Source organism: Nematolebias whitei, chromosome 22 (assembly GCF_014905685.2).
Source record: "Nematolebias whitei isolate Nwh7 chromosome 22, NemWhi1, whole genome shotgun sequence".
NCBI lineage: Eukaryota > Metazoa > Chordata > Actinopteri > Cyprinodontiformes > Rivulidae > Nematolebias > Nematolebias whitei.
Window position 1 is genome coordinate 14,071,828 of NC_056519.1, and position 21,671 is coordinate 14,093,498.

A 21,671-nucleotide genomic window follows, 5' to 3' on the forward strand; every position below is an offset into this window, starting at 1 on the left:
GAGTGAATTAATTCAAGGTTATTTCCAGTGAACAGAGATCAGTCTTCAGTAAATGAAGTGACCCATGATGTTTTTAATATAAACATTAGTCTGTTTTTCATCACTGATGCATAAGATACCCTTTGCATTTTTGTTTAATGTTCAATTTTATTGCATCAACTAACATTTTTTTTATTTATCTATGTCTGAGTGAATGTTTCTCATCATGATTCCATTTTCCAACATCTTGTTTTTGTTTTAAATAAGTGAAATGAAGCAGTATATCTGGTAGGTCATGGCTATGTTTCTATGCATGTGTTCATCTATACATAGCTGATGTCACACCCTTTACTGCAAATCAAATGAAGCCCCTTGGGTCTAAAGACCCCCATCTTTCTGCTTCTAATCTCCCAGCACTCACTATCTCCCGCTACTTTAGTTTTTCTTGTCAAAGTTATCTTTTCATGTTTTATTCACCCATCTGCACCGGGGGCCGTGTGCAAAATGACACATGCGATAAAACGGCTGCCCCAAGACTGTTGTATTTATCTGTCTATGAAAGGACAGAGGCCCTCTGGACCTCTTCCCTTTTAAGCTATTGCATATTTCTGACAGGAAGTAAGATGTGATGTCTTGTTTCAAAAATGTTCAGCATTTCAAAAGTAGGCCTGCCGTCACCGTACAGATTTTTTTACAACAGTGTTCATGGAAAAAAATGCTTTAAGACCCCACATGATGCAACATTTTGAGCTTTTGTAGGTGACACATTTACTATACTTCTATTTAAAATGCATTAAGCTGCCTGACCATAAGCACAAGCTTTCATGTATTTTAAAAACAAACGTTTTTACTAATTCTTCATTTTCTATATGAGGTTAAAATATGATTTCTAAAAGCAGAGTTCCTTTGTTCAGTCATCTGCCCTGTGTTGAGTAAACACTGACGCTGAGACAAATGGGTGGGGAATCGAGAGTTGCAGTAAAAATAAGCCCCTCATTATTTTATCCGAGCTGTTGATGTTTTTCCCTTTATAATGTATTAATTATGAACATAATTTTTTGCTATAATTTAAAACTGTGGGAGGCCATTCAAGAAGAAACTGTTTACAACATCCCTGCAAAACAAATGATCTCTTGGTCTTTCCTGCGTTGGTGTTTTACCGTTTAGTTATTTTTCTTTTAAATATTCAACTGGATGCTAAGCAGTTTCTCTAGTGAGCACTTCAGAGCTTCTCATTTCCAGAATTTTCCTTCCTAGATAAGACAGCGCTGAATGGAAAAATAGGGTCAATGAAACTAAACGGGCAGCAGCACACCTATGCCTTCAAAGTTAACTGGAAGTGTGCATCAGGAGTTCAAGGGCAGTCTCTTCCCACCCTTCCCTTTCTTCTTCTTTCACTTGCTGGCCCGCGTAGTGTCACTTCTGTATGTAAGTTTGATAAAGAGTAAAAAAAGTCTTTCTGTTTTTAAAGGAAAAGGAGGGCACCCATACAGGAAAGGATTTGGCAGTATGCTGGGATGGGTTTTGAAGGTAGATGAAAGAGGGGCCAGAATAAGACGTTGGGGCTGAAAGGATATAAAGAAAGAATAAAGGAAGAGGGTTATAGTAAGGAGAAAACAAAAATACAATAGCTGTGAAGTATGTAGCTATAAAGGCCTGCTGAAGCTAAGAGAAACCAAGCAGGGAAAAGCCTGTAAAAGTTTATTGGCTTCAATAGCTTTTACAGAGTTTCATACGGAGGGCCACAGCAGGTGAAATGTACTTTAAAAGTTACTGAAAAAGTTTTGTTGTGGAGCAGGCTGTCAAAAGATGAAACTCTTACAGCTTTGATACAAATATTTACAGTGTCAACAAGGAGCTATAGCCATCATCCTATGTTTGGCTGAGCTTCATATGTTGGATTTACTTATTATTATTTTTTTTTATTGCATCATGTTCATGTTTGTGTGTGCACCGTTTAAGCTAGTATGCTTGTGTGATGGTAGACATGTGAGAAAAGTAGACCAATGCATGTGCTAAAAACAAAGATCTAAATGTTTTTAGGCAATACATATGAATGTCTCATCTTGATGCCGTAAGACAGAATTCAACATAATAAAGTTGCTTATTTTTCATGTTAGATTTGTAGCTCTGATTAACAGTGGTGAACATAAACAAGCTACAAGTTGCATCAGCAACACATCAAAGAACCAACACATCTACTGTGTGCTTTTGTGAAAGGGGAAAACATTCAGAAGCTTTGCAAATATATGCATGTACCTAACTAATATTTGATTTTAATAAATATCAAATTGAGCTGGCCATGCTTAAATGATTTATAGATTGTGCTGCGTCAGTCTGCTTCAGTGAAGGTGGCACACGGTTTATACGACAACAATTTGTGTATGTTAAAAAAGCATTTGAACAAAAGCAGGGCAGCCATTTTGAGGGGTGGGGGGGTGGGTGCAAAGGCTTGATTCACTGTGTTGAGTGGTCTCTACAAGTTAGTCATTTGTTGAAGGACATAAATTACTTTGAGACCAACAAAAAAGGTTAAATCGTGTGATCTGGATCACTTTGTTTAAGTGAGAAACGTTTTGTCCCTATCCAGAGGACTTCCTCAGTGTATGGCCTGCCAACCAGATCTGTCCCATAGGTCTCTTACTTTGAGAGTTTCCTTAAAATCTGTTCATCATTGTGCCTGGACTATATTGGGGATGACTTGCAGCTACTACCAAACCAAATATTAACTTTTCTGTATAGCTGACTGCTAATTATTTTTTTTTTTTTGTGGCAGCCATTTGGAATTATTTTAACTCCAAAAGTTAAATTAGTTATACATGTCCATTTAATGATCACTTTATTAGTTTCATTAGAATACATTCAGTAGTTCCAAGTAGCAAAAACTTATCATTTACCTTTCACCTTTGGTAGCTGGGGACAAAAAAGTCCTGGATACTTTTTACAGTTGCAGGACCAGGTGTTTTGCCTCGGCTCTAGAATGATGGGTTGATTAGATTCAAAGAGAAATGGTTAAAAACAAATCCTGGAAATTTCCCCAACAGCCTGCTACTATTTTTATCGTTTGTCCTCTTTGCCCTTCATCGTCCCTCTCCTGACCTCAATGGCTTACCCACCCACGTCTTTCACCCAATGCTGAACCTTTTCTTTGCCTGTAAACACTGAGCTGCGAAGTGGAAGATATTCAAATAGGGGATTGGCACCTTGCAGTTACACACCGCAAAGGACAACCAAGATTAATGAGGGGAATTTAAATGGAATGATGCTGTTATGGGTGATGGGAGGAAAGATGAGTTTTAGACTCATGCACACATTTAGATGCTAACCCCCCTTCAGCTTTTAGTTTGACTGTCGCATTGCTAATTATATCCTGTTGACAGCCCGTCAAGAATCAAGACTTAGTAACTTAATAACATTTAAAAAAAAAAGACTCTAATGGTATTCATACTGAGCCGCCTCTATTCTGCAAGTATCAATTTATACCTGCAGACATGCCAAAAGCAAGAGCGCAAGCGTCTGGCGGGTTATGAACAGAAACGTCAAAGGCTAATCAATATGCACATCATTAGCATAGGAATCTGAGACATGATATATATTTGGATAAACTGCAGAGATGACACAAACGCACAGCAGCAGCACATTCCCTCTAGAGCCATTTCTGCTAGATGAAGCTCATTATCTGCCTTAGTTAAGGGAGAAAGAAGTTGACTCAATCTCTTTATGTTCATATTGGATCAGCTCAGAGCACATTGACTTACACATTTACAAATATCACTCTGGATAGAAATGGAGAAAAGTAAATATGTTCACTTAGCATTTTTTTAATTTAATTAAATTTATTTTTTAATTAAGCTGGAAATGCACCATGCTCAAGGTATCACGCGTATTCTTGGTTCAAGTGAGTTTTAAGAGCGATTAAAATGCACAACTCAACCAATCACTCAAAAAATAGCATTGTGGGTATAATACAATTCTTTCATCAGTCAAAAACAGCCTATGATCCAAATAATAAAAAGACGATTGATGTGATGTTTGGTGGATTGACATGTGGGCTTTTACTTAAGGCTAGTAAGAGGAGCAGCTGTGCACCAGCATCCCCTGCGTGCGTTGTTGGCTATGTAATGTAATGTCAGAACAATCAGTGTTTGTCTTGTTTGTCTCTACGATCAGATAAGATGGATATCCTGGAGTATGACCCAGATGTTTATCTCGGTGTCAGTCCTGAGTTATGTATCTCGGCGAAGGTTAAAATTGGCTGTGCTAAGTGGCTCCCTGGCTTGGTTTAAATGCTGCAGGGAGGAGACTACAGTAAGTGCGAGTGATGTGCAGAAGTGCAGTCGGGTCATTTAAGGGAACTGTTCAGTGTGTGTATGTGAGACTACATATATAGAGGACACGTTGTGTTAGATCCCTCCTCTGGGATTATTGCTTGTGTACTGTTTTACTGGCATTGTTTGGTCATCCGAAAGAGTTCTGACCAAATTGGAAATGGTTGCCGCAGTTAAGCCGGTACAAATTCTTGTGCTTTTTATGCTTTATAGTGAAGCTGAACTTCTTTGTGTGTTACATTCCTGAGCAGTCTTTTTCTGTGGATTATCCTTGGGGAAAAACACAATTCCCGTCCCTTATCATAGCTGCGGCCAACCCAAGCAGAAACCTATATCTCCCGTTTTGCAATTACTTCATACACCAGTTTTTGCTAACAGCCAACAGTATTTTCCCCCTACCAAAGCCTTTCCTTTCTTGTCGTTCTTATTTTCTTCAGTCCTTACCCCTCATTTCTTTAATCTGTTTTTTTTTTTCCTTACAGTGTTACAGCCCCTGAGTCCCAGGTGTAAGCCCTGTCCTGGTAAACTCCTATAAATACTTCAAGATGATCTTGGTCATTTGTGTCTCCTCTGCAGCACCGAAACCCTTTCTCTCCCCTCCCTACATTTAGTTACATTTTAGATTATAAATATGTAGTTACAGGGCATTTTCAGTAAAATGTCTAATGTAACAACCTAATTTACATGTGACTTTTCCAGTGCATGTTTCAGAGCCAGTGAGGTGCATTTATATTACTGTAATTAGATCTTTTTAGTCGTAAGCATCTTCTAGTTATTGTTTTAAATGGAGACATACTTATAAAGGATCCACTGAAACAATACAAACTGAGTAAAAACCAGTGATTTTTCTTTTTGGTTTCACAACCTCACTGGTGTAGGTCTTGTAACTCTTCAGTGCTGAATTTCCTTTGGCCTCATTTTGCCTTTACTGGATCATTTCCCCCTTCCTGTGTGAATATGCTCACATCTTTTATTCTAATAAATGGGACAGGGAACAGAAAGTGCTAAACAAGGGAATGAGATAAAAAAAAATAAGACAGTTTGAGCATTGAATTGCATAGAAAACCATACTAGTAAGTTCTTGTACGCTTGCCTATGTTATTTTATTTGAGGTCATATAGAGGAGGATGATATTTTCTGGTAGCTTCATAAGTTGCAACAACATGCTGCTTACAGCAAAAACAAACCAAAAAAAGTAACTTGTATGAGATTTTATGAGTAGATGTATTTAGTGTCTTTAACATGAATACATTCTTTCAGTTTCAGATAAAGCTTTAAAGGACATTTTTTTTTCTTTTTGCAAGTACAGCAGCCAAGATTTGCACTCACCTGGTACATGGTGTCCTAGATTTTCACTGTAAAATACATTGGAGCCAGACTTTTCGCGAGCAACAATAAAGTATCCATCTGTTTATTTGGAAACAAAAAAATATTAATTTCAACCCTCAAAAACAAAACCAATCCCTGATCATGCAATGACTATTTCTGTGCATATTTTTATTCAACCTTTATTTATACAGGTTAATCCCATTGAACCTCAGGGACTCATTTACAAGAGAGACCTGATTTTAACAAAGAATGATGACAAAAGTAGACAATCATACAAGGCATACAAATTGAGATGAACAAATGAAAGAAAATGGTATATAAAAAAGAAACAAACAGCTAGGTTGTAATGCGGTGTAGGAAACTAAAAACTGGAACATGTCTGCATTGGTTTTTGCGAGGAACTCAGCAGATGTTTTAAGCCACTTAGAGAGGTCAAGGTCGAGAGCTTCAGATCTTTTTGCAAGATGTTCCAGGAAACGGGCAGAGTAGGAGAAGGCCCTTTTGCTTAATGCAGTCCTCACTGAGGGAACACTGCATGTAATAATGTCCTGAGAGCACACGCTGTAGCTGCACTCACGCAAAAACATGTAGGAGGAGATGTATGAACGCAGCAGACCAAGAAGTGATTTAAAGATGAAAATTAACCAGTGAGAGTCTGTGTGAAGTTAATGATGCCCAGTTAACCAGTGAATATAGGGTGCAATAGTGGGTACAGTAGTTCAGCCAGTTATGAATCTTAGCGCACCATGATAGGCAGCGTCCAACATCTGCAAGACTCTTGTAGGAGCGTTCATGTATATAATGTCACTGTAGTCAATGGAGGGAAGGAAAGTTGCAGTTACAAGGTGTTTACTAGCGTTCAGAGTTGGACAGGATCTATTTATGAAAAAGCAACCCAATTTAACTTTCAGTTTCCTTACCAAGTTTTCCACGTGAAGTTTAAAAGAGAGATGCGAATCGACTAAGATACTCAAATAATTGTAGGAATCAACAAACTCCATAGGGACACCATTTGAGGATAAAATCGAAGGAAGAACTGCTGGGACTGACTTTCTGTTTGAAAACAACAGCCCTTTGGTTTTGTCGCATTTAGGACAAGTTTGAGACAGAACAAATCTGATTGGATGATGTCCAAAGCGGATTGCAAAATCTGGAAAACCTTAGCAACGGTTTTAGCTCGACAGTAAGCAACTGTGTCGTCAGCATAGAAATGTAAGGTTGCATCACGAATTGCCTGACCTACATTACCTATGTAGATTGTGAAGAGGGTGGGATCTAAGATTGAGCCTTGAGGTACACCATTGTTGACTGTTAAATAACTGGAGGAAATACCATTATGTTGAACGCATCGTTTCCAATCTGAAAGATAGTTGGTGAACCAACCAATGGTGTGTTCTGAGAAACCAATTTCTGAGAGCCTATGACACAAGATGTCATGATCCACAGTGTCAAAAGTTTTAGACAGGTCTAAGAAAAGTGCAGCACAATAATCCTGTATTGAAGCAAATATTCCACACGTCTCTCTGCAAAAATCTGAAAAATTTGTATAAATGCACAATCATTCAGAAAATAAAACAAGCGAAAATTGAATCTCAGGATCTCAGCAAATTACAGCATCACCAGGATGCCTTAACAAATGTAATTTTACTTCTGTCATGTATATTTGCGAGTTTGTCCTCAGGCAGTATATATGTTGTGTCAGAGTGTCATTAAATTAAACCTCGAGTCAAACAGGAAAGGAAGACCCTAGGAGAGAGACATTGCTTTATTAGCAATATGCTGTAGGCTTTAACTCCCAGCTGAAACTGTCATCAGTTTACTGTGCATTAAACAGACCCAACCTGCTTGTTGGTTTGTTGTGGTAAACTGAAACACTTGAGTTTATTCATTTAGGATTTTAAACAAGATGTCACCAGAATAATGCATAGCTTTATTTATTGTTTATAATTATGAATAAACAATACTGTTTCAAAGGGCATGCACATGTTCACACACACACAGTGGAAACGGGATACTTAATGTTTTTTGTTTGTTTTGTTTTAGGGCTATATATGATTATCTAAGGCTGGAGGAAAAAAATAACCCAGCATTTTATTTTAGGCAAATTTTTATATAGATGATGTGATGAATACATGACCTGTGTGTACAGAATCACAACAATTGTAAGTCTGCAATCCTCCAACATGATCATGACTAACTTCATATTCGTAAAAAGAAAACCCCGTTTTGTTTGTGTCTCTTGCATTTTCTTCTTTGTTTTAAGATATTAGGCCTATTTAAGTGTAAAAAATAAAGCTTTGTAGTGTTTCTCCACCTGCTCATTAGTCTTTTCTTGTGCCTGAAACTTGTTCCTGGACATTAAAATAATCAAAAATGACCAAAGGTAAGCTTCATAGATTCCTATTTCAGTTTCATTGGGTTAAAAGTGTTTCAACTTCTCAGGACTGACCTGTTGACAACTTTTTTTCTGTTTAATGCTGATGCTGGTTTGTCAATTTTTTTTTTGTCAAAGGTTATGGATGTTCTTATTATTATGTCTGAGAATATCCTTCCCCTCTGCACTGAGAACAAGAAGCCCAAAATAAGCCAACAATGTCTTCCAAGACACTTTTCTCTGCCCATGAACCATATGTTGGGGTAGACAGAGGGTGCTGTAGGACACCGCCTGAACTCTGAACTCAGCTGAGCTGAGCTGAGAGGAGTATAAAAGCGAGCAGATTACACAGCTGGTAGCTTTTTTTCTGTGACTGGTTTTCATGCGTATGCATCTATATATGCGATATGTATATTTATATAAATACTGGTTAAAAATATTCTGCTGTTGAGTGTGGTTCTTTTGGGTTAACGTTGGTGAAAGATTTTCTCTGACATGGTGTTAAGTTTGTCCTCACCCTATCTTTTCTGACCTTTATTAGTGAGAATGTATTATAGGTCCATCGTTGTTCTTTTCAATTAGCAGCTTTGTGTACTTATGACTGAATTTTTCGTCTTTGTCTAGGTATTGAATGCCCGCGAAGTTCCCGGAATATGCCTGGCGGGATTCAGGCAGCTGAACCCTTCAGTGATGAAGCCATGCTGTTCACAAAAGAGCTGGTGTTGCAACGAGAGGTAAGCAGTGACACAGACCCTTCTGTGCTTTTATTGTCCTAATGATTTCATTCCCTCTTCTTGTGTTAGGTGTTTTTAATGTTTAGATAATTTGGTTTCTTTTAACACCGCTTGTATGCTGTTGGAGTTTATAATACTCTAATTTAATGTGATTTACCCACAAGATCATTGTGATTCAGAGATGGGTTAATGTCAGTAATACATGTGACGACAAATACAAACAGGATTTCAATACTTAGCCAAAGGAAAAAAAACATGTTTTCAACGCATTTATTTTTTTCCCAGCCGTTTTTAAAAATCCATTTGCTTAAACATGTGCTAATATCTATTTAAATGTGTAAGTACCCTTCGACCATTACAAATCTTTCATCTAGATAAATATACCTTTAAATAGTGTATTTTAAATAAATCCTATTTTGCCAGTTTCACTTGACAGGTGAATTTACTTTATATTGTCAAGACTGTTTTATAAAGATGGGAGCGCTGACTTTAATAAGCTGATTAAATTGTTTACTCCCATTTGAACTTTATTGCAACATCCAACACACTGTACTCGTTCCTTGAGTGATGTCAAATCTTGTAAAAAAATGATAGAGAAAACAAGGTTTATATAATCATGTAAATGACCCCTTCTGGAGCGTGCACACACAGTTCTCCACTGCTTATTCCCTTTTGACAGAAGGCTCACCTGATACTGGATCAGGGCTCCTGGACCTTAGAAAACTCCATGCACTGTGTGCCTGTTCATTCACATGCTAATAGGTTTTTTTATAAGAAGCAGTGAACGGACCAAATCCATGATGGAACTAGCTATAATCCTCCCACCACTTATCCCGGCCACACACTTACTCTCTCTTTTTTTTTGACTACTTCTGCATCTTTATCTCTGCTGTGAAGAGCTTTTTTGTGTGGGGTGGCTGACTCCACTGTCCTCTGCTGTTTAATTGTAATGGAAATCGAGTCTTGGCCAGTGTTGTAGGTGAGCTAATGTTAAAACGTTGGTATGTGGGGGGTGGGTGGAGGGGCAATATTTTCAGAAAATCCCGAGTTAGGAGAAAAAATTGCTGGTGGCTTGAATGCAGTAAATAAGCACAAAAGTTATGAACACGTAGACGTTGATTTGTAAATTTATTTAAACAGATGTTTATGCAGTGGCACGGTGGTGCAGTTGGTAGAGCTGTTGCCTCTGATGCGAGAAGGTCGCCGGTTCAGATCCCAGCCCAGGACCTTTCTGCTTGGAGTTTGGATGTTCTCTCGATGCATGCATGGGTTTTGTTTTTTGTGTGTGTGTTTTAAGGTCAGTTGGCTGTTGCAGCCATCTTTAAATTTGGGTCACTCCAAAATTAACAAGTTGTATATGTACAGCCAGTACACTCGCTGCTAATATTATTAAAATACGTTCAGTGGAACAGGAGATTTTTTTTTTTTGTAAGAGACACATGATGCACATAAGCAGGAAAAAGTTAAAACATTGCCCACCTTTGTCTTTTTATGGTGGGTGATAAATATTGCACTAGTTTGAGGGAATGGCATTAAAACAAACAAACAGAAGCAACACTCGTTGTAAAACTGCATAACTTTCTTAAGGTTGTTGCTACATGATAAAATGCCAGTGGGCAATACGTTGAAATACACAAATTATGTAAAGTAAAGCAACATTCTTTACAATTGCACCGTATATTTTAAATACACCATTGTTGCAATCGTAGCCTATACTGAAATTTGCTGAAAATATTCCTGACGCATTTTAAAATATTTCTGTCAGACCAGTTATTAGATACGAGCCAGAACCGACATTTCATACATTTTTCAATTCTCCTTTGCTGTTGGATGAAAACAGCTGCCGCTAATCAAGCTTGTTGTTGAACTTCAAAGATCTCACACTCCAGTTCTTTCTTTGAAAACTCAACAACTTCACTTGTATCTGCAGGGAAGTGCTGGTCCTTCAGTAATATCATGGAAGCAGTGCCAATCTGAAGTATTTATTTATTTTTTTTTGATATTTTCTAATAAGTTAACCCCTCATTGCCTCTGTGTGTCCCATCGGTGTATGAATGTGAAAGCACGGATTATTCTTTGTATAGATCTAGTAGAGTGCTGTATAAATGAGGACACGCATTGTAGTGTAAATCGCTTTGATTATTTTTAAGATAGAAAAGCACTATATAAATACAGTCCATTTAATAGCTGAAGGTAATCTTTAAAGTTTGACAGATCGCCTCTCTGTACTGTCCCTAGTTTTTTCTGCATGTACTGTAGTTTTAAATTCAATTAAGCAGTTGTTACACATAACCTCCCTAATCCACACTCACCTTCTCACACTTCCCCTTCCTGGCCTGTCATTCATGGTGTCAGCAAGTTTTTCACAGGTAGGTGGGAGTTTATCAGGCATGACCGAGCCGTATAATGAGTTCTGAGCCTAGCGCGGGTGTAGATTGGCTGCCTGCACTGACCTGCAGTTTGGGCTAATATGAACACAACTTCCTCGTAAGAACACATTTAACTAAATAAAGACACAGTTGATGTGCCTAAGCTAAGTACCTTTACTCTTGTAAAGTTATATTTGCTCAGCACCAGAAAATATTTTCACGGGTAAAAAATAAAAATGAATCAAAGTGGCATCTCGTCTAGTAGGATGATCTGCGCGGTAGTTCAATGTTGTATAATCTGTGACAGTTTAACAGTACGGAGCTGTCTGAGCTAGAAGAGGTGAGGTGAAGTGCTAGGGCTGTAATGAGACAAGTTAGTAGCTGCAGAATCCAGGAGCTGATGACTGAGTGAAAGAGCTCTACCATGCCGCTGAGCCATCCTTCTCATTATCATCTTTCATTTTCACTTCAGATTTAACAAACGGCTTATCAAGGTATGTCTCACTCCAACACAAACTTGGATTTTTGACTTGAGTAACGTGCAATCTTGCTGTTGATCACCTCTGAATAGCATCTGATTGCGGGAGCTTTCCAAGATGTTTCAAAGGTGTCTCAGGTGAATAACATTTGATTTGAGTTTTGGTGCCATATTCATTTGCATTCATTAAATATTGTTCTCTCTTGTGTGCCTCAGCACCAATTTGCATTCTCTATGACTTTTTTTTTCAGCTGACTTGTTGACTCAGTGATCTTTATGCTACGTCCTCCACCTTGCATATACATATGATGCGTTTTGTGACTCTAATTAGCAGTTTTCTTTTGTTTGTATCTTATGAAACGAAATTTGAGCACCAGCTCAAACTCTTATCTTTTGGTATTTTAGCAATAACCGTTTTATCTTAGCCGTTTCCTTTTCCACCCTCATTTAAGCTTCATTTTCTCACTTTCTCGGTTTTTAGTCTTGATTTTCTCTACCCTTCTTAAAAACTCTTAATTTCTCTTGAAGCAAACATGCATAGTTAATGTGACGCTCAAAGATGGCAGAGTTTCGTGCTTCTGTCTCTTCATTTATCATCACTCCTGCTCCTGATTTCACAGATTCTTTGCTACATTTTATCACCTGCCAATAGGGCTTTTGCATGCGTTTGTCTGTTCCGTTAGCAAAATATGATTGAGCATATTTTAATAAAGTTTTCAGAAAGCAGAATTGACATAAACACCTGATTAACTTTTAGTCAACCCAATTCATGATTGAAGACATGGCCATATGATCTTAGAAAACACACACAAATGCCTATAACTCAACCATTTTCACAGATTTTTTGTTATATTTTGATTTGTTGATAGCCGAGTGATTTCCAGCACATCCTTTTGGCACTAACTCGTGCAAGATTAGTGATTTAAGTTTTGCCAATAACCATTCAAGTCAGTCGTAATGGGTTGTAAGCATATTAACTCATTAACCAGTACACTGATTTTGACTGACTCGCCTGGAAAATATTGGGTGTACATCTAAAGCTGATGAAATTTTGAGGTCAACCTATTTTAAGTTTGCTGCCACAGCAAACTGGCCTCAGAAAACACATGTGACTATAATTCTGCCAACTTTAATTAAATGTAATGTGGTAGTGACTGAGCATTACCTCCAACACAATACAAAAGCTACATGTGTAATATTTTTGCTTAAAACCTTGCTATTAACTGTTGGTGTCCATCCATCCATTCACCCTCCCACCCACCCACTTTACCTGCTTCTTCCTTTTCGGGTCGCTGGGGTTCACTAGTGCCCATATCCAGCAGCGACTGTGAGAGGCGGGGTAAACCCTGGACAGGTCTCCAGTCCAACACAGGGACACGTAGAGACAAAAGAGACAACCATTCACTCTCTCACTCACACTTAGGAATAATTTAGAGTTACCACTTAGACTAACATTCATGTTTTTAGTTTGTGGGAGGAAACCAGAGTATCTGGAGAAAACCTATGCATGAACACAGTCTAGGCAGCACGGTGACGCAACTGGTAGAGCTGCTGCCTCTCAGCGAGCAGGTCCCCGGTTCAAATCCCGGTCCGGAGGCCTTTCTTGGTTGAGTTTGCATGTTCTCTCCGGGTGCATGCGTGGGTTTTCTCCGAGTACTCTGGTTTTCTCACTCAGACCAAAAACATGCATGTTAGGCTGACTGGTAACTCTAAATTGTCTCTAGGTGTGAGTGAGAGAGTGAATGGTTGTTTGTCTCGTTTGTCTCTATGTGGCCTTGTGATGGACTTGCGACCCATCCAGGGTGTACCCCGCCCCTCGCACAGTGATTGCTGGACATCAGCACCGGCGACCCCCGTGACCCAAAATGGAAGAAGCGAGTAAAAGATAATGGATGGATGAACACAGTCCACACAGAAGGGTCCCTGTCCGAGATTCGATCTGGCGACCTCCTTGCTGAGAATTGACAGTTCTAACTGCACCACCGTAGTTTATGAACCACTAGACTGATTTTAATGAAACTCAGAAAATAATCATAGGATGTGTATTAACACTGGGCTTACGTTTGTAGTCGTTCCACATAAAGATGGCCACAACAACTGATGATAGCTTTCCCCAAAATTGCTGTGACTTAGACGATGTTACAGCAAGTAATGATCTGAATTTAATGTGACGGTAGTTAAGTTATTCTCAATACCTTGAGTATTATAACCTCTCACAACATTGCATGTAATTATGAATTATGTAATTTTCAAGGTTAAACCAAAACACCATAGCCCTGTCCCATACCAGCATAAAACAATTTTAGTTTAAATCTCTGATATGAAATGGCGGTGGGTGAGATGATTCCATCAAGGAATGCTAGGCTTCAGTTTCTTTCTGTGCAAACATGCATAGTTAATGTGGTGTCCAGTGATGGGAGAGTTTGATTTTCGTCTCATTTCTCAACTTAAATTGCTCCCATTGCCCGATTTCACAGATTCTCTGCCACATTTTGATTTCTTTCACTTTTCTTTTTTCCCCCTTTTTATAAAAAGCTTTTGTGTTTATCATCTCAGTCCCCCTCCCCTCTCTTCTTTCCTCTTCCTGCTCCCTCTGTGTAGTTTTAATCTCTGACAGACACTGCTCCCATTCCCAGCGTGGAACCAAAACAGCAGCACAGAATTCTGAGAAAAGAAAGCGAACACGTTGGTAAACACCACTCCCCAGACATTTCCCTTTCCTTTTTTGATGTCTTGCTTTTAATTTCTCTCACCTCCCACCTTCCATTGACAAAAATAAAACAGAAAAATCCATTCACTGTCTCAGTCACTGAGCCTCTGTGGTGATTTTCTACACGCTTTCGGGTATAGCAACATCAAAAGCTGCATAACCAGGAGGGAGTCTAACGCGAGTTTCAACACATTGGCATGTTTATCTTGGGTGAGTCAGTTGTCTTAATACAAAATGCAAATTTTTAAGAAAAACATACCTTTCCAACTGCCTCATTTAAATACAGCACACCTAATGCATGTCACTCAAACAGAGGTGACAGTTTGACGCTGGGATCAAAGTAAGGTGCCTCATACACAAAAATCCCAAAAGATTTTTATTGTGATGGTTTTGCTTTTAGAGTGGCATAATCAGTTAAATGCTGTCATATAATCGTTGTCAGTACATGATCACCTGTTAGATGAGAAATCAGGAATTAGAAAAAAATGTGAATTTGAGCAGCGTTGAGAGCAAGTTAAGTGGACTGTAATTTCCAGTGCACTGTTCTGCCGTCAGTTCTATTGACCTCATTCAGTCTGGGTGGTCTCTCATCGTCTGTGCTGCCCCGACTGCCTACTCATATCTTTTATCTTTAGCTTGCACATTTAAAGCTGCTCTTACTTGTGGGCATAAAAGAAAATGCACTAAAATCAGCTTAGTAAAGGACAAAAGCTCTGACCTATTCTTTACATTCTCACCTCTTATTTTCATGATCAAAGAGTATAATTCAAGTTTTTTTCTTTGTGTTTACTTCATTTCAGTTTGATGGATATCTTATTTCATTGGGTTGTTTTTGCTGTAATGGAAGACAGATATTAGCAACATTAGAAACTGAACACACGTGAACTTACCTGTGTGTGAAGTGCAGCTGTTGCTGCCTTAAGGCCCCCACATACTTGGGCGTACTTCACTCCACGGAGGTCTACGTGCACTTGAAATTGACTCGAAGTGGACATCTGCCAGACATGTCAGCGCAAAGATACATTTTTATGACCGCGTAACCGTACTCTGTGTTGCACAATAAGCTACGCGGCAACAGTGTTCACGTCCAACTGTTTTGTATGCAACATCAACCGCTCTCTGTGTTCCATGCAACCAGTCGCAAGGATGTGCAGCGCAACTGCCACTCTCTGTGCAGCACTGACAAATGTGCTGTGGCTGCCCTGGTGGTGAAGAAAAGGGGAGCGCCCAACTAGCTCATCGAATTTGCTAGAATCCATTCGAAAATATTCAAAATGTTTCTCGCTGTCCGTCGTCTTCATGTCCTTCACTAGAGTATTAAATTCCCCTTCTTCTTCCCTGGTCTGGTTTATGTACCACCTCCTTTTCTTTTGCTTTTTTGCCAAGAGGCAAGCAATCTCTTCCTCCTCGTCCGTTGACACCATGACTGAAATTGTGAGAAATTAAGGAATTTGTCACGAGAGAATTAAAATCTGTAAGCTCAAGTATGAAGTCTCATCTATCTGCGGACACTATGCGTGGCTCACAGAGTACACACGGTACACCCAAGTATGTGGGGGACTTTACAAGTCAACTTCAACTTGGCCCAGTTGAGCCTAAAGAGTCTTTCCCTCGCACCCTTTTTCCACCCCATGAGTTGAAAACTGTACTCACCAGGCTGCTTTTGGTTGGGGTTGGAACAGACTGCCTTCAGACATGCAGGAGGCTGTGTTGTGGAGCACTGATGAGTCACTGTGCCAGCGTGGTATCACAGATGCCTTCCTAATGCCTGCTTCTCGATCTCCCTGCCTTAATAACCATGCTTGTTGAGCATTTTAATTAAATGCAAATAAACCCGATACCTTAGTAATAAAAAAGGATTTTGTTTTCTGTTCTTGAATGCGTGTGGTAATCTCTAATAAACCACTACTACACATATAAATAGGAACATTGTGACAATTGGATATTTAAAGTACTTCTCCATCAGTTTTTTTCTTCTTTTTCTCGTAGCACATTTATGGCCAGTTTGACTTGGATCAATATATTTAGCTATTTCCGCAGTCAGCCACTCAAAATGTATCCTTCATGGATTTGACCCTCTCATGTGCTATTTTGAAACTCATGCCTGCAGGACAGCATCAGATTTTTTTCACATCATTTATGCTTTCCCAATGATTTCCAATCAAGCTTGAATTATTTTGGCATAGGGTTGATTACACAAGTTCTGGACCTCACACTCTTTAACCACTTCACTCCATCTCCCCTTCACTCTTACACTTTGACAACCATGCCCCCACCTTTACTGGCATTATTTTCAGCATGGGTTTTCTATATTCTTGGCATATTGTCTTTTCCCATGCTCTAGCATACACATGCACTGTGTGTGTTTGAGAGAATTATAAAAAAAAATTAAAAAAAAGTCAGACAGGATGAGTAGACATAATGAATAATGCATGGTGTGGTTTCCTGGTCAGTGAGACGGACGGTGGGCACTGAACTGCCCCTCAGGTCTTCCACCCCACCCCCATCATATTTTGTAGTTAAACCACAAAGGCAGAGATCTGTCCCATCCTGTTCATTATTTTATCATAAAGTAAAAATCATGACTAGTTCAGATTACATCTATACAAGAAATACAAGTTTTATAGCATAATTTTCCACTTGTAGCCCAAAATTGGCAACAAATAAGTATCATGAATTGCCAAACATAATGGTACAAGTAAGGCTTTTAATTAGGGATACACAATATTATCTGCATGGTATTCGTATCCGCCAATATTGGCGATAAAATTAAATATCTGACATTAGCCATTCCATCAAAATAACTCGCCGATATCTGTATTGGTATCGGTTATCGGCCAAATAAATTTTAACATATGGGCATATCGGATATCAGCCATAAAGCCAATGTCGTGCATCCCTACTTCTAATGACTTCAGTATATATATATATATATATATATATATGGGAAATTAAGTTTTAAGAAATAAATGAAACAATTGAGTCTTTTTGCACAGTTCTCATTTGATTGTCATTCAAATTGCAATACCATTGAAATAAACTTGAGCTTAAGTTACACACCTTTTAAAAATAAAAAAAATAATTTATCCTCTTTCAAGTCTGTCCTGGCTGTATCATAATTGAGCTGTAATTGTGTTTCTGTTGATGGTTGTGCTGCTCAGTGAATTAGAACAGTAGCTGCAGGACAAGTGGCAACCAGGGCTAGTTTGCAATTTAGAGATTTTATCTGTAATTTAAAGGCTGACCTTGAAGGCCCCATTAGGAGCATACAACCATTAACAGTTGCACTGGAGTACTGACCATACATTTCATCCCTCACAATAACCCATTTGCATGACTTTGGACTAATTGGTGTCACAAGTAGAGTTCATCCTCTAATTTTGCTGCAGTTTATAGTTAAAGCGCCACTAAGAGTTTGTGTGTATCAGTTTCACTGCTGGGTGGCTTTGCTCCTTGAAAATAGTGAATTTATAGCCCGAAGGTGAGCCGAGTGGCCCTCATAAACGAATTCACACCATCGTGGTGACGGAAAGATAGATGGGCCTGAATGGAGATGAAGATATGAGAGGTAGTGAGAAACCTGCCCACCGCTTTATCGCCACGATTCTTTTTTACAAGAGCGACCTTCGGTGTAAAATGTGGCTGACGGAATTGCAACTTCACAGTCCACCATGATGAGCATAACCTGCAAACAGCACAGAGATTCAGGCACATGCTGTACTTGGGGGAAGAGCTGAATCCTCTTAGCCTTTTCCTCTTCATGAAGGGCACTGCAGTACTCCTCTACATCATTAAGGGTGATAGCCTAATGCACTACAGACACTTGCATTCACATTCTTTTTGTGCACTTTTTGTATTCTCATTGTTTATTTTCTCTGTCCCTACCTTGTGTTCTCTCTCCTCTGCATCACAATTTTAGCCTTTTCTGAAGGAGTGTGAGGAAAAAAAGAACGAGTTGACTCGAGGGGCTTCCTCACATCCATTAGATGAATTTCATTTAATTGACAAGCAAATCTGAAGAACAATGCTTGAAATGCCACAGAAATTAAAAGCAGGCTCATTTCCATTAACTCGTTTGGAGCAAATAAACACGGCTAAGTTGGATTATAATGTTTCGACTGTAAAAATAATAGAGGGTTACAATGAGCTATTTGTAAGGCTGAGTGAAGGGAATGATGTCTTGTGGTCTATAATAAAGTTTGAAAATGCCTTTGCGTTTGTTATTTTAATTCTTTACAAGTTGTCTTGTTAATCCTTCTGCAGTCAACTGATACTTTCGTCTCCCGTTCTGCTCCCTGAAGCAACGTCACTTTTTACTGCCCATTTCTTAATTTGCTTCTATTGTTGCTCACTCTATTAGCATTTTATGCTCCTCTCTAATGTGAGCATTTTCACACCCACACTTCCATTCACCATTTTGTGTCACGGTTGCGTAAATTAACCAGACGTGCCCTTTAATCGGTTTATTGTGGATTTTACTTTCAGTCACCCCTTTGAGCGATAAAGGATAAGGAGCACACTCTGAAAAATACAACAGAACAACTTCAACCCACTAACCAAAGTATATGATTGGCTTGAAAAAAAAATCACATTCATTGTCTAAAATAAAATCTAACTTATATAGGAAAAAAATAAAATAAATGTGCTTTAGACATCTACTTATTTACTGGCATCGTACATTTACCATTTCCTCACTAGAGGATGTTGGTCTGTTGATCAACTCTGAGTAGTGTACAGTTCTGGAGCTAGTCTTTACGGTGTCCTTCATGTGTCATTTGAATCCCCTGAGTTAGCCTGGGGAAATTGCTCCAGGCTTCTATGATTTATTTATGCTTAGGTTGATCTTCTTTCTGTAGATGACTGTGATGCAACAGTGTAACATAGTGCCTCTGTTGACAGATGCACATTTGTCTTTCTTTGGATGTACCCCATACATCAAAAACATAGGTGTGAAGTTAAGAGATACAGTGCATGTGGAAAGTATTCAGCGCTTCACTTTGTCCACATTTTCTGTTACAGCCTTATTCTAAATTATTATAAATTGATCTCTTTCCTCAAAGTTCTACACACAATACCCCATTATGACAGTGTGAAAAAATTACTTGAGATTTTTGCAAATAAAAAAAAAAAAAAAGCCTTTGCTTAATACTTTATTGATCCACTTTTGTCAGTCAGAGTTTATTTGTCATTCGCACCGCTTGTGGTACATGTGGTGGAACGAAATTGTGTTGACAGGGTTTCAGTTGCATCCAACAATAAAATGTAAAAACAAAACAAACAAACATAAAAAAACAAAAAAAAACAGGTGTTTTGTTTTGGCAGCAAATACAGCCTCAAGTCTTCTTGAAAATTATGCCACTAGTTTAGCACACCTGTCTTTGATCCAGGACATTCCCAGAGTGGTCCAGGGCCACGCTATGAATGTCCTGGAGTGGCCAAGTCAAGTCCAGACTTGAATCCGATTGAACATTTCTGGAGATATCAGAAAATGGCTGTGCACAGACATCTCTCATCCAACCTGATGGAGCTTGAGAAGCCCTGCAAAGAAGAATGGGGCAAACTGCCTAAAGCTAGGTGTGCTAAACTTGTGGCATCATATTCAAAAAGACTAGGCTTTTAATTGCTGACAAAGGTGGATCAACAAAGTATTAAGCAATGGCTGTGAATGCTCACAAAACTGATTTCTTTGTTTTCTTTTTTAAATAAATTTGCAAAAATCTATAACATCCTTTTTCATGTTGTTATAATGGGGTATTGTGTGTAGAATTTTGAGGAAAGCGATTAATACAATTTAGAATAAGGCTGTAAAATAACAAAATGTGGAAAAAGTAATGCACTGATACTTTCTGGATGCAATGTATTGATGATTCTCTTGCTTTGTGGTTATCTGAAAAGTTATGTTTTCAACTTGGAATTATATGCAAGTTTAAAAAAAAAAAAGAAATACCCATGCACGTTTGTTTAAACAAGGATGAACCAGACTTTACCCTCTTAATGATAAATGTTCACTTGACACAGCAGTTGCCACATAAATATATTTTCTTGGCTGTATGGCTAAAATGCACAATACAAACTGTAATTAAGCTTTTTACACACACTGAAGTCAGCTGCTGTGAAATAAAGTGTCAGTCTTTGCATAATTTCTGTTATATGCTTCATGTTATGCATTTTCTGCAAAGTTTGGTTGAATACACAAACACATACAGATCGCTGTTAGTCTAGACTTTTCTTGCTTCTTCCGTTCCTTATTGTCTTTGTCTTTAATGTCATTCTATTCTCACTTGCTCAGTTATTATCTATTCCTGGACACTGCTGCACCTGCTTGGTCTAGCCATCTCCTCTTATTGGGTCCTTTTTGATCCCTAGTCCCACTTTTACTATCACACAACTGGGTTTTATTTGTGTGTGGACCTGATCTGAGGAGGAATATACTGAAGCTTCAAAGATGTGAATAAATAAGTACCAAATAAAGGCTAGAAAGAGGAGAGATTTGAGGCGGTAATCCTTCACCAGCTTACCCCAGCATAATGTCCTCACACCTGCACTCTTATCCCCATCTCGTCGTCTCCTCTATCTTCCTACCTATTCTCTCATTCCATTTCTTTATATCCCTTACCAACAAGAGAGAGGCTATCTCCGAAGCTGTGTCAGCGATCAGCATCTCTCCACTCCCCCTCCTTCTCCTTTTTCTATGTTTCCCAGAGGACAGTCGGGGCATAAAGGGAAGAACAGGCCTTGCAAAATCTATTCAACAAAATGAACAGGGATTGGGCTCTTGGCTTTGAGTTTCGACAGATAAAGCTAATGGCAAAAGTGGGCAACAAACCAAGCTATGTGTGTGCGTGTGCACGTTTAGCTTCAGTTGAGGCAAGATATAGAAATGCAGTTATTTAAATCCCTGTGCCAGCTGACTTTCTCAGAATTTGTAGGGGTGTTTGCATAGGAATTTCCAAGAGAGGTTGCACTGGGCACTGCAGTTTCTTGAAATGCATGTGCTGCCAGCTCACTCTCTTAAAGTGAGAGTGTTTACTGTTTTAATTTGTTCAGTTGGACTTATTTAAAAAGTAATCAATATTCCCAAAGTCGGCATGCCATTCATTATCTTCAACAGTGCATTTGTCTGCTTATCTGTCCCTACATTAGTGTGATAAGATCGTTAATACTAATGAGGAAACACGTGGTATCTTAATCAAGATTTAGTTAGGTTGTCAGAAGTCAGAAATGAAAGAAGGGGGAATCTTTTTTTTAATGTTTGTTTGACTTTTTAATTCAGCCTCTAGAAAAAGTTCACTAAGCTGTGATAAATGACTTTAAATAAATCAACAAATATGTATTTGTATTCACAATTTTTGTTATCATTGGACTCTGTA

General features: G+C 38.6%; 1 protein-coding gene across 1 annotated transcript in view; it reads left to right on the forward strand.

Moving 5' to 3' along the window:
- Window positions 1-21,671, forward strand: part of snd1 (staphylococcal nuclease and tudor domain containing 1) — a 205,072-nt gene that overhangs the window by 76,678 nt on the left and 106,723 nt on the right. Inside the window, exon 16 of the mRNA XM_037696080.1 lies at window positions 8,635-8,744. Coding sequence (XP_037552008.1) covers window positions 8,635-8,744 — 110 coding nt within the window. The remainder of the gene's footprint in view (window positions 1-8,634; window positions 8,745-21,671) is intronic.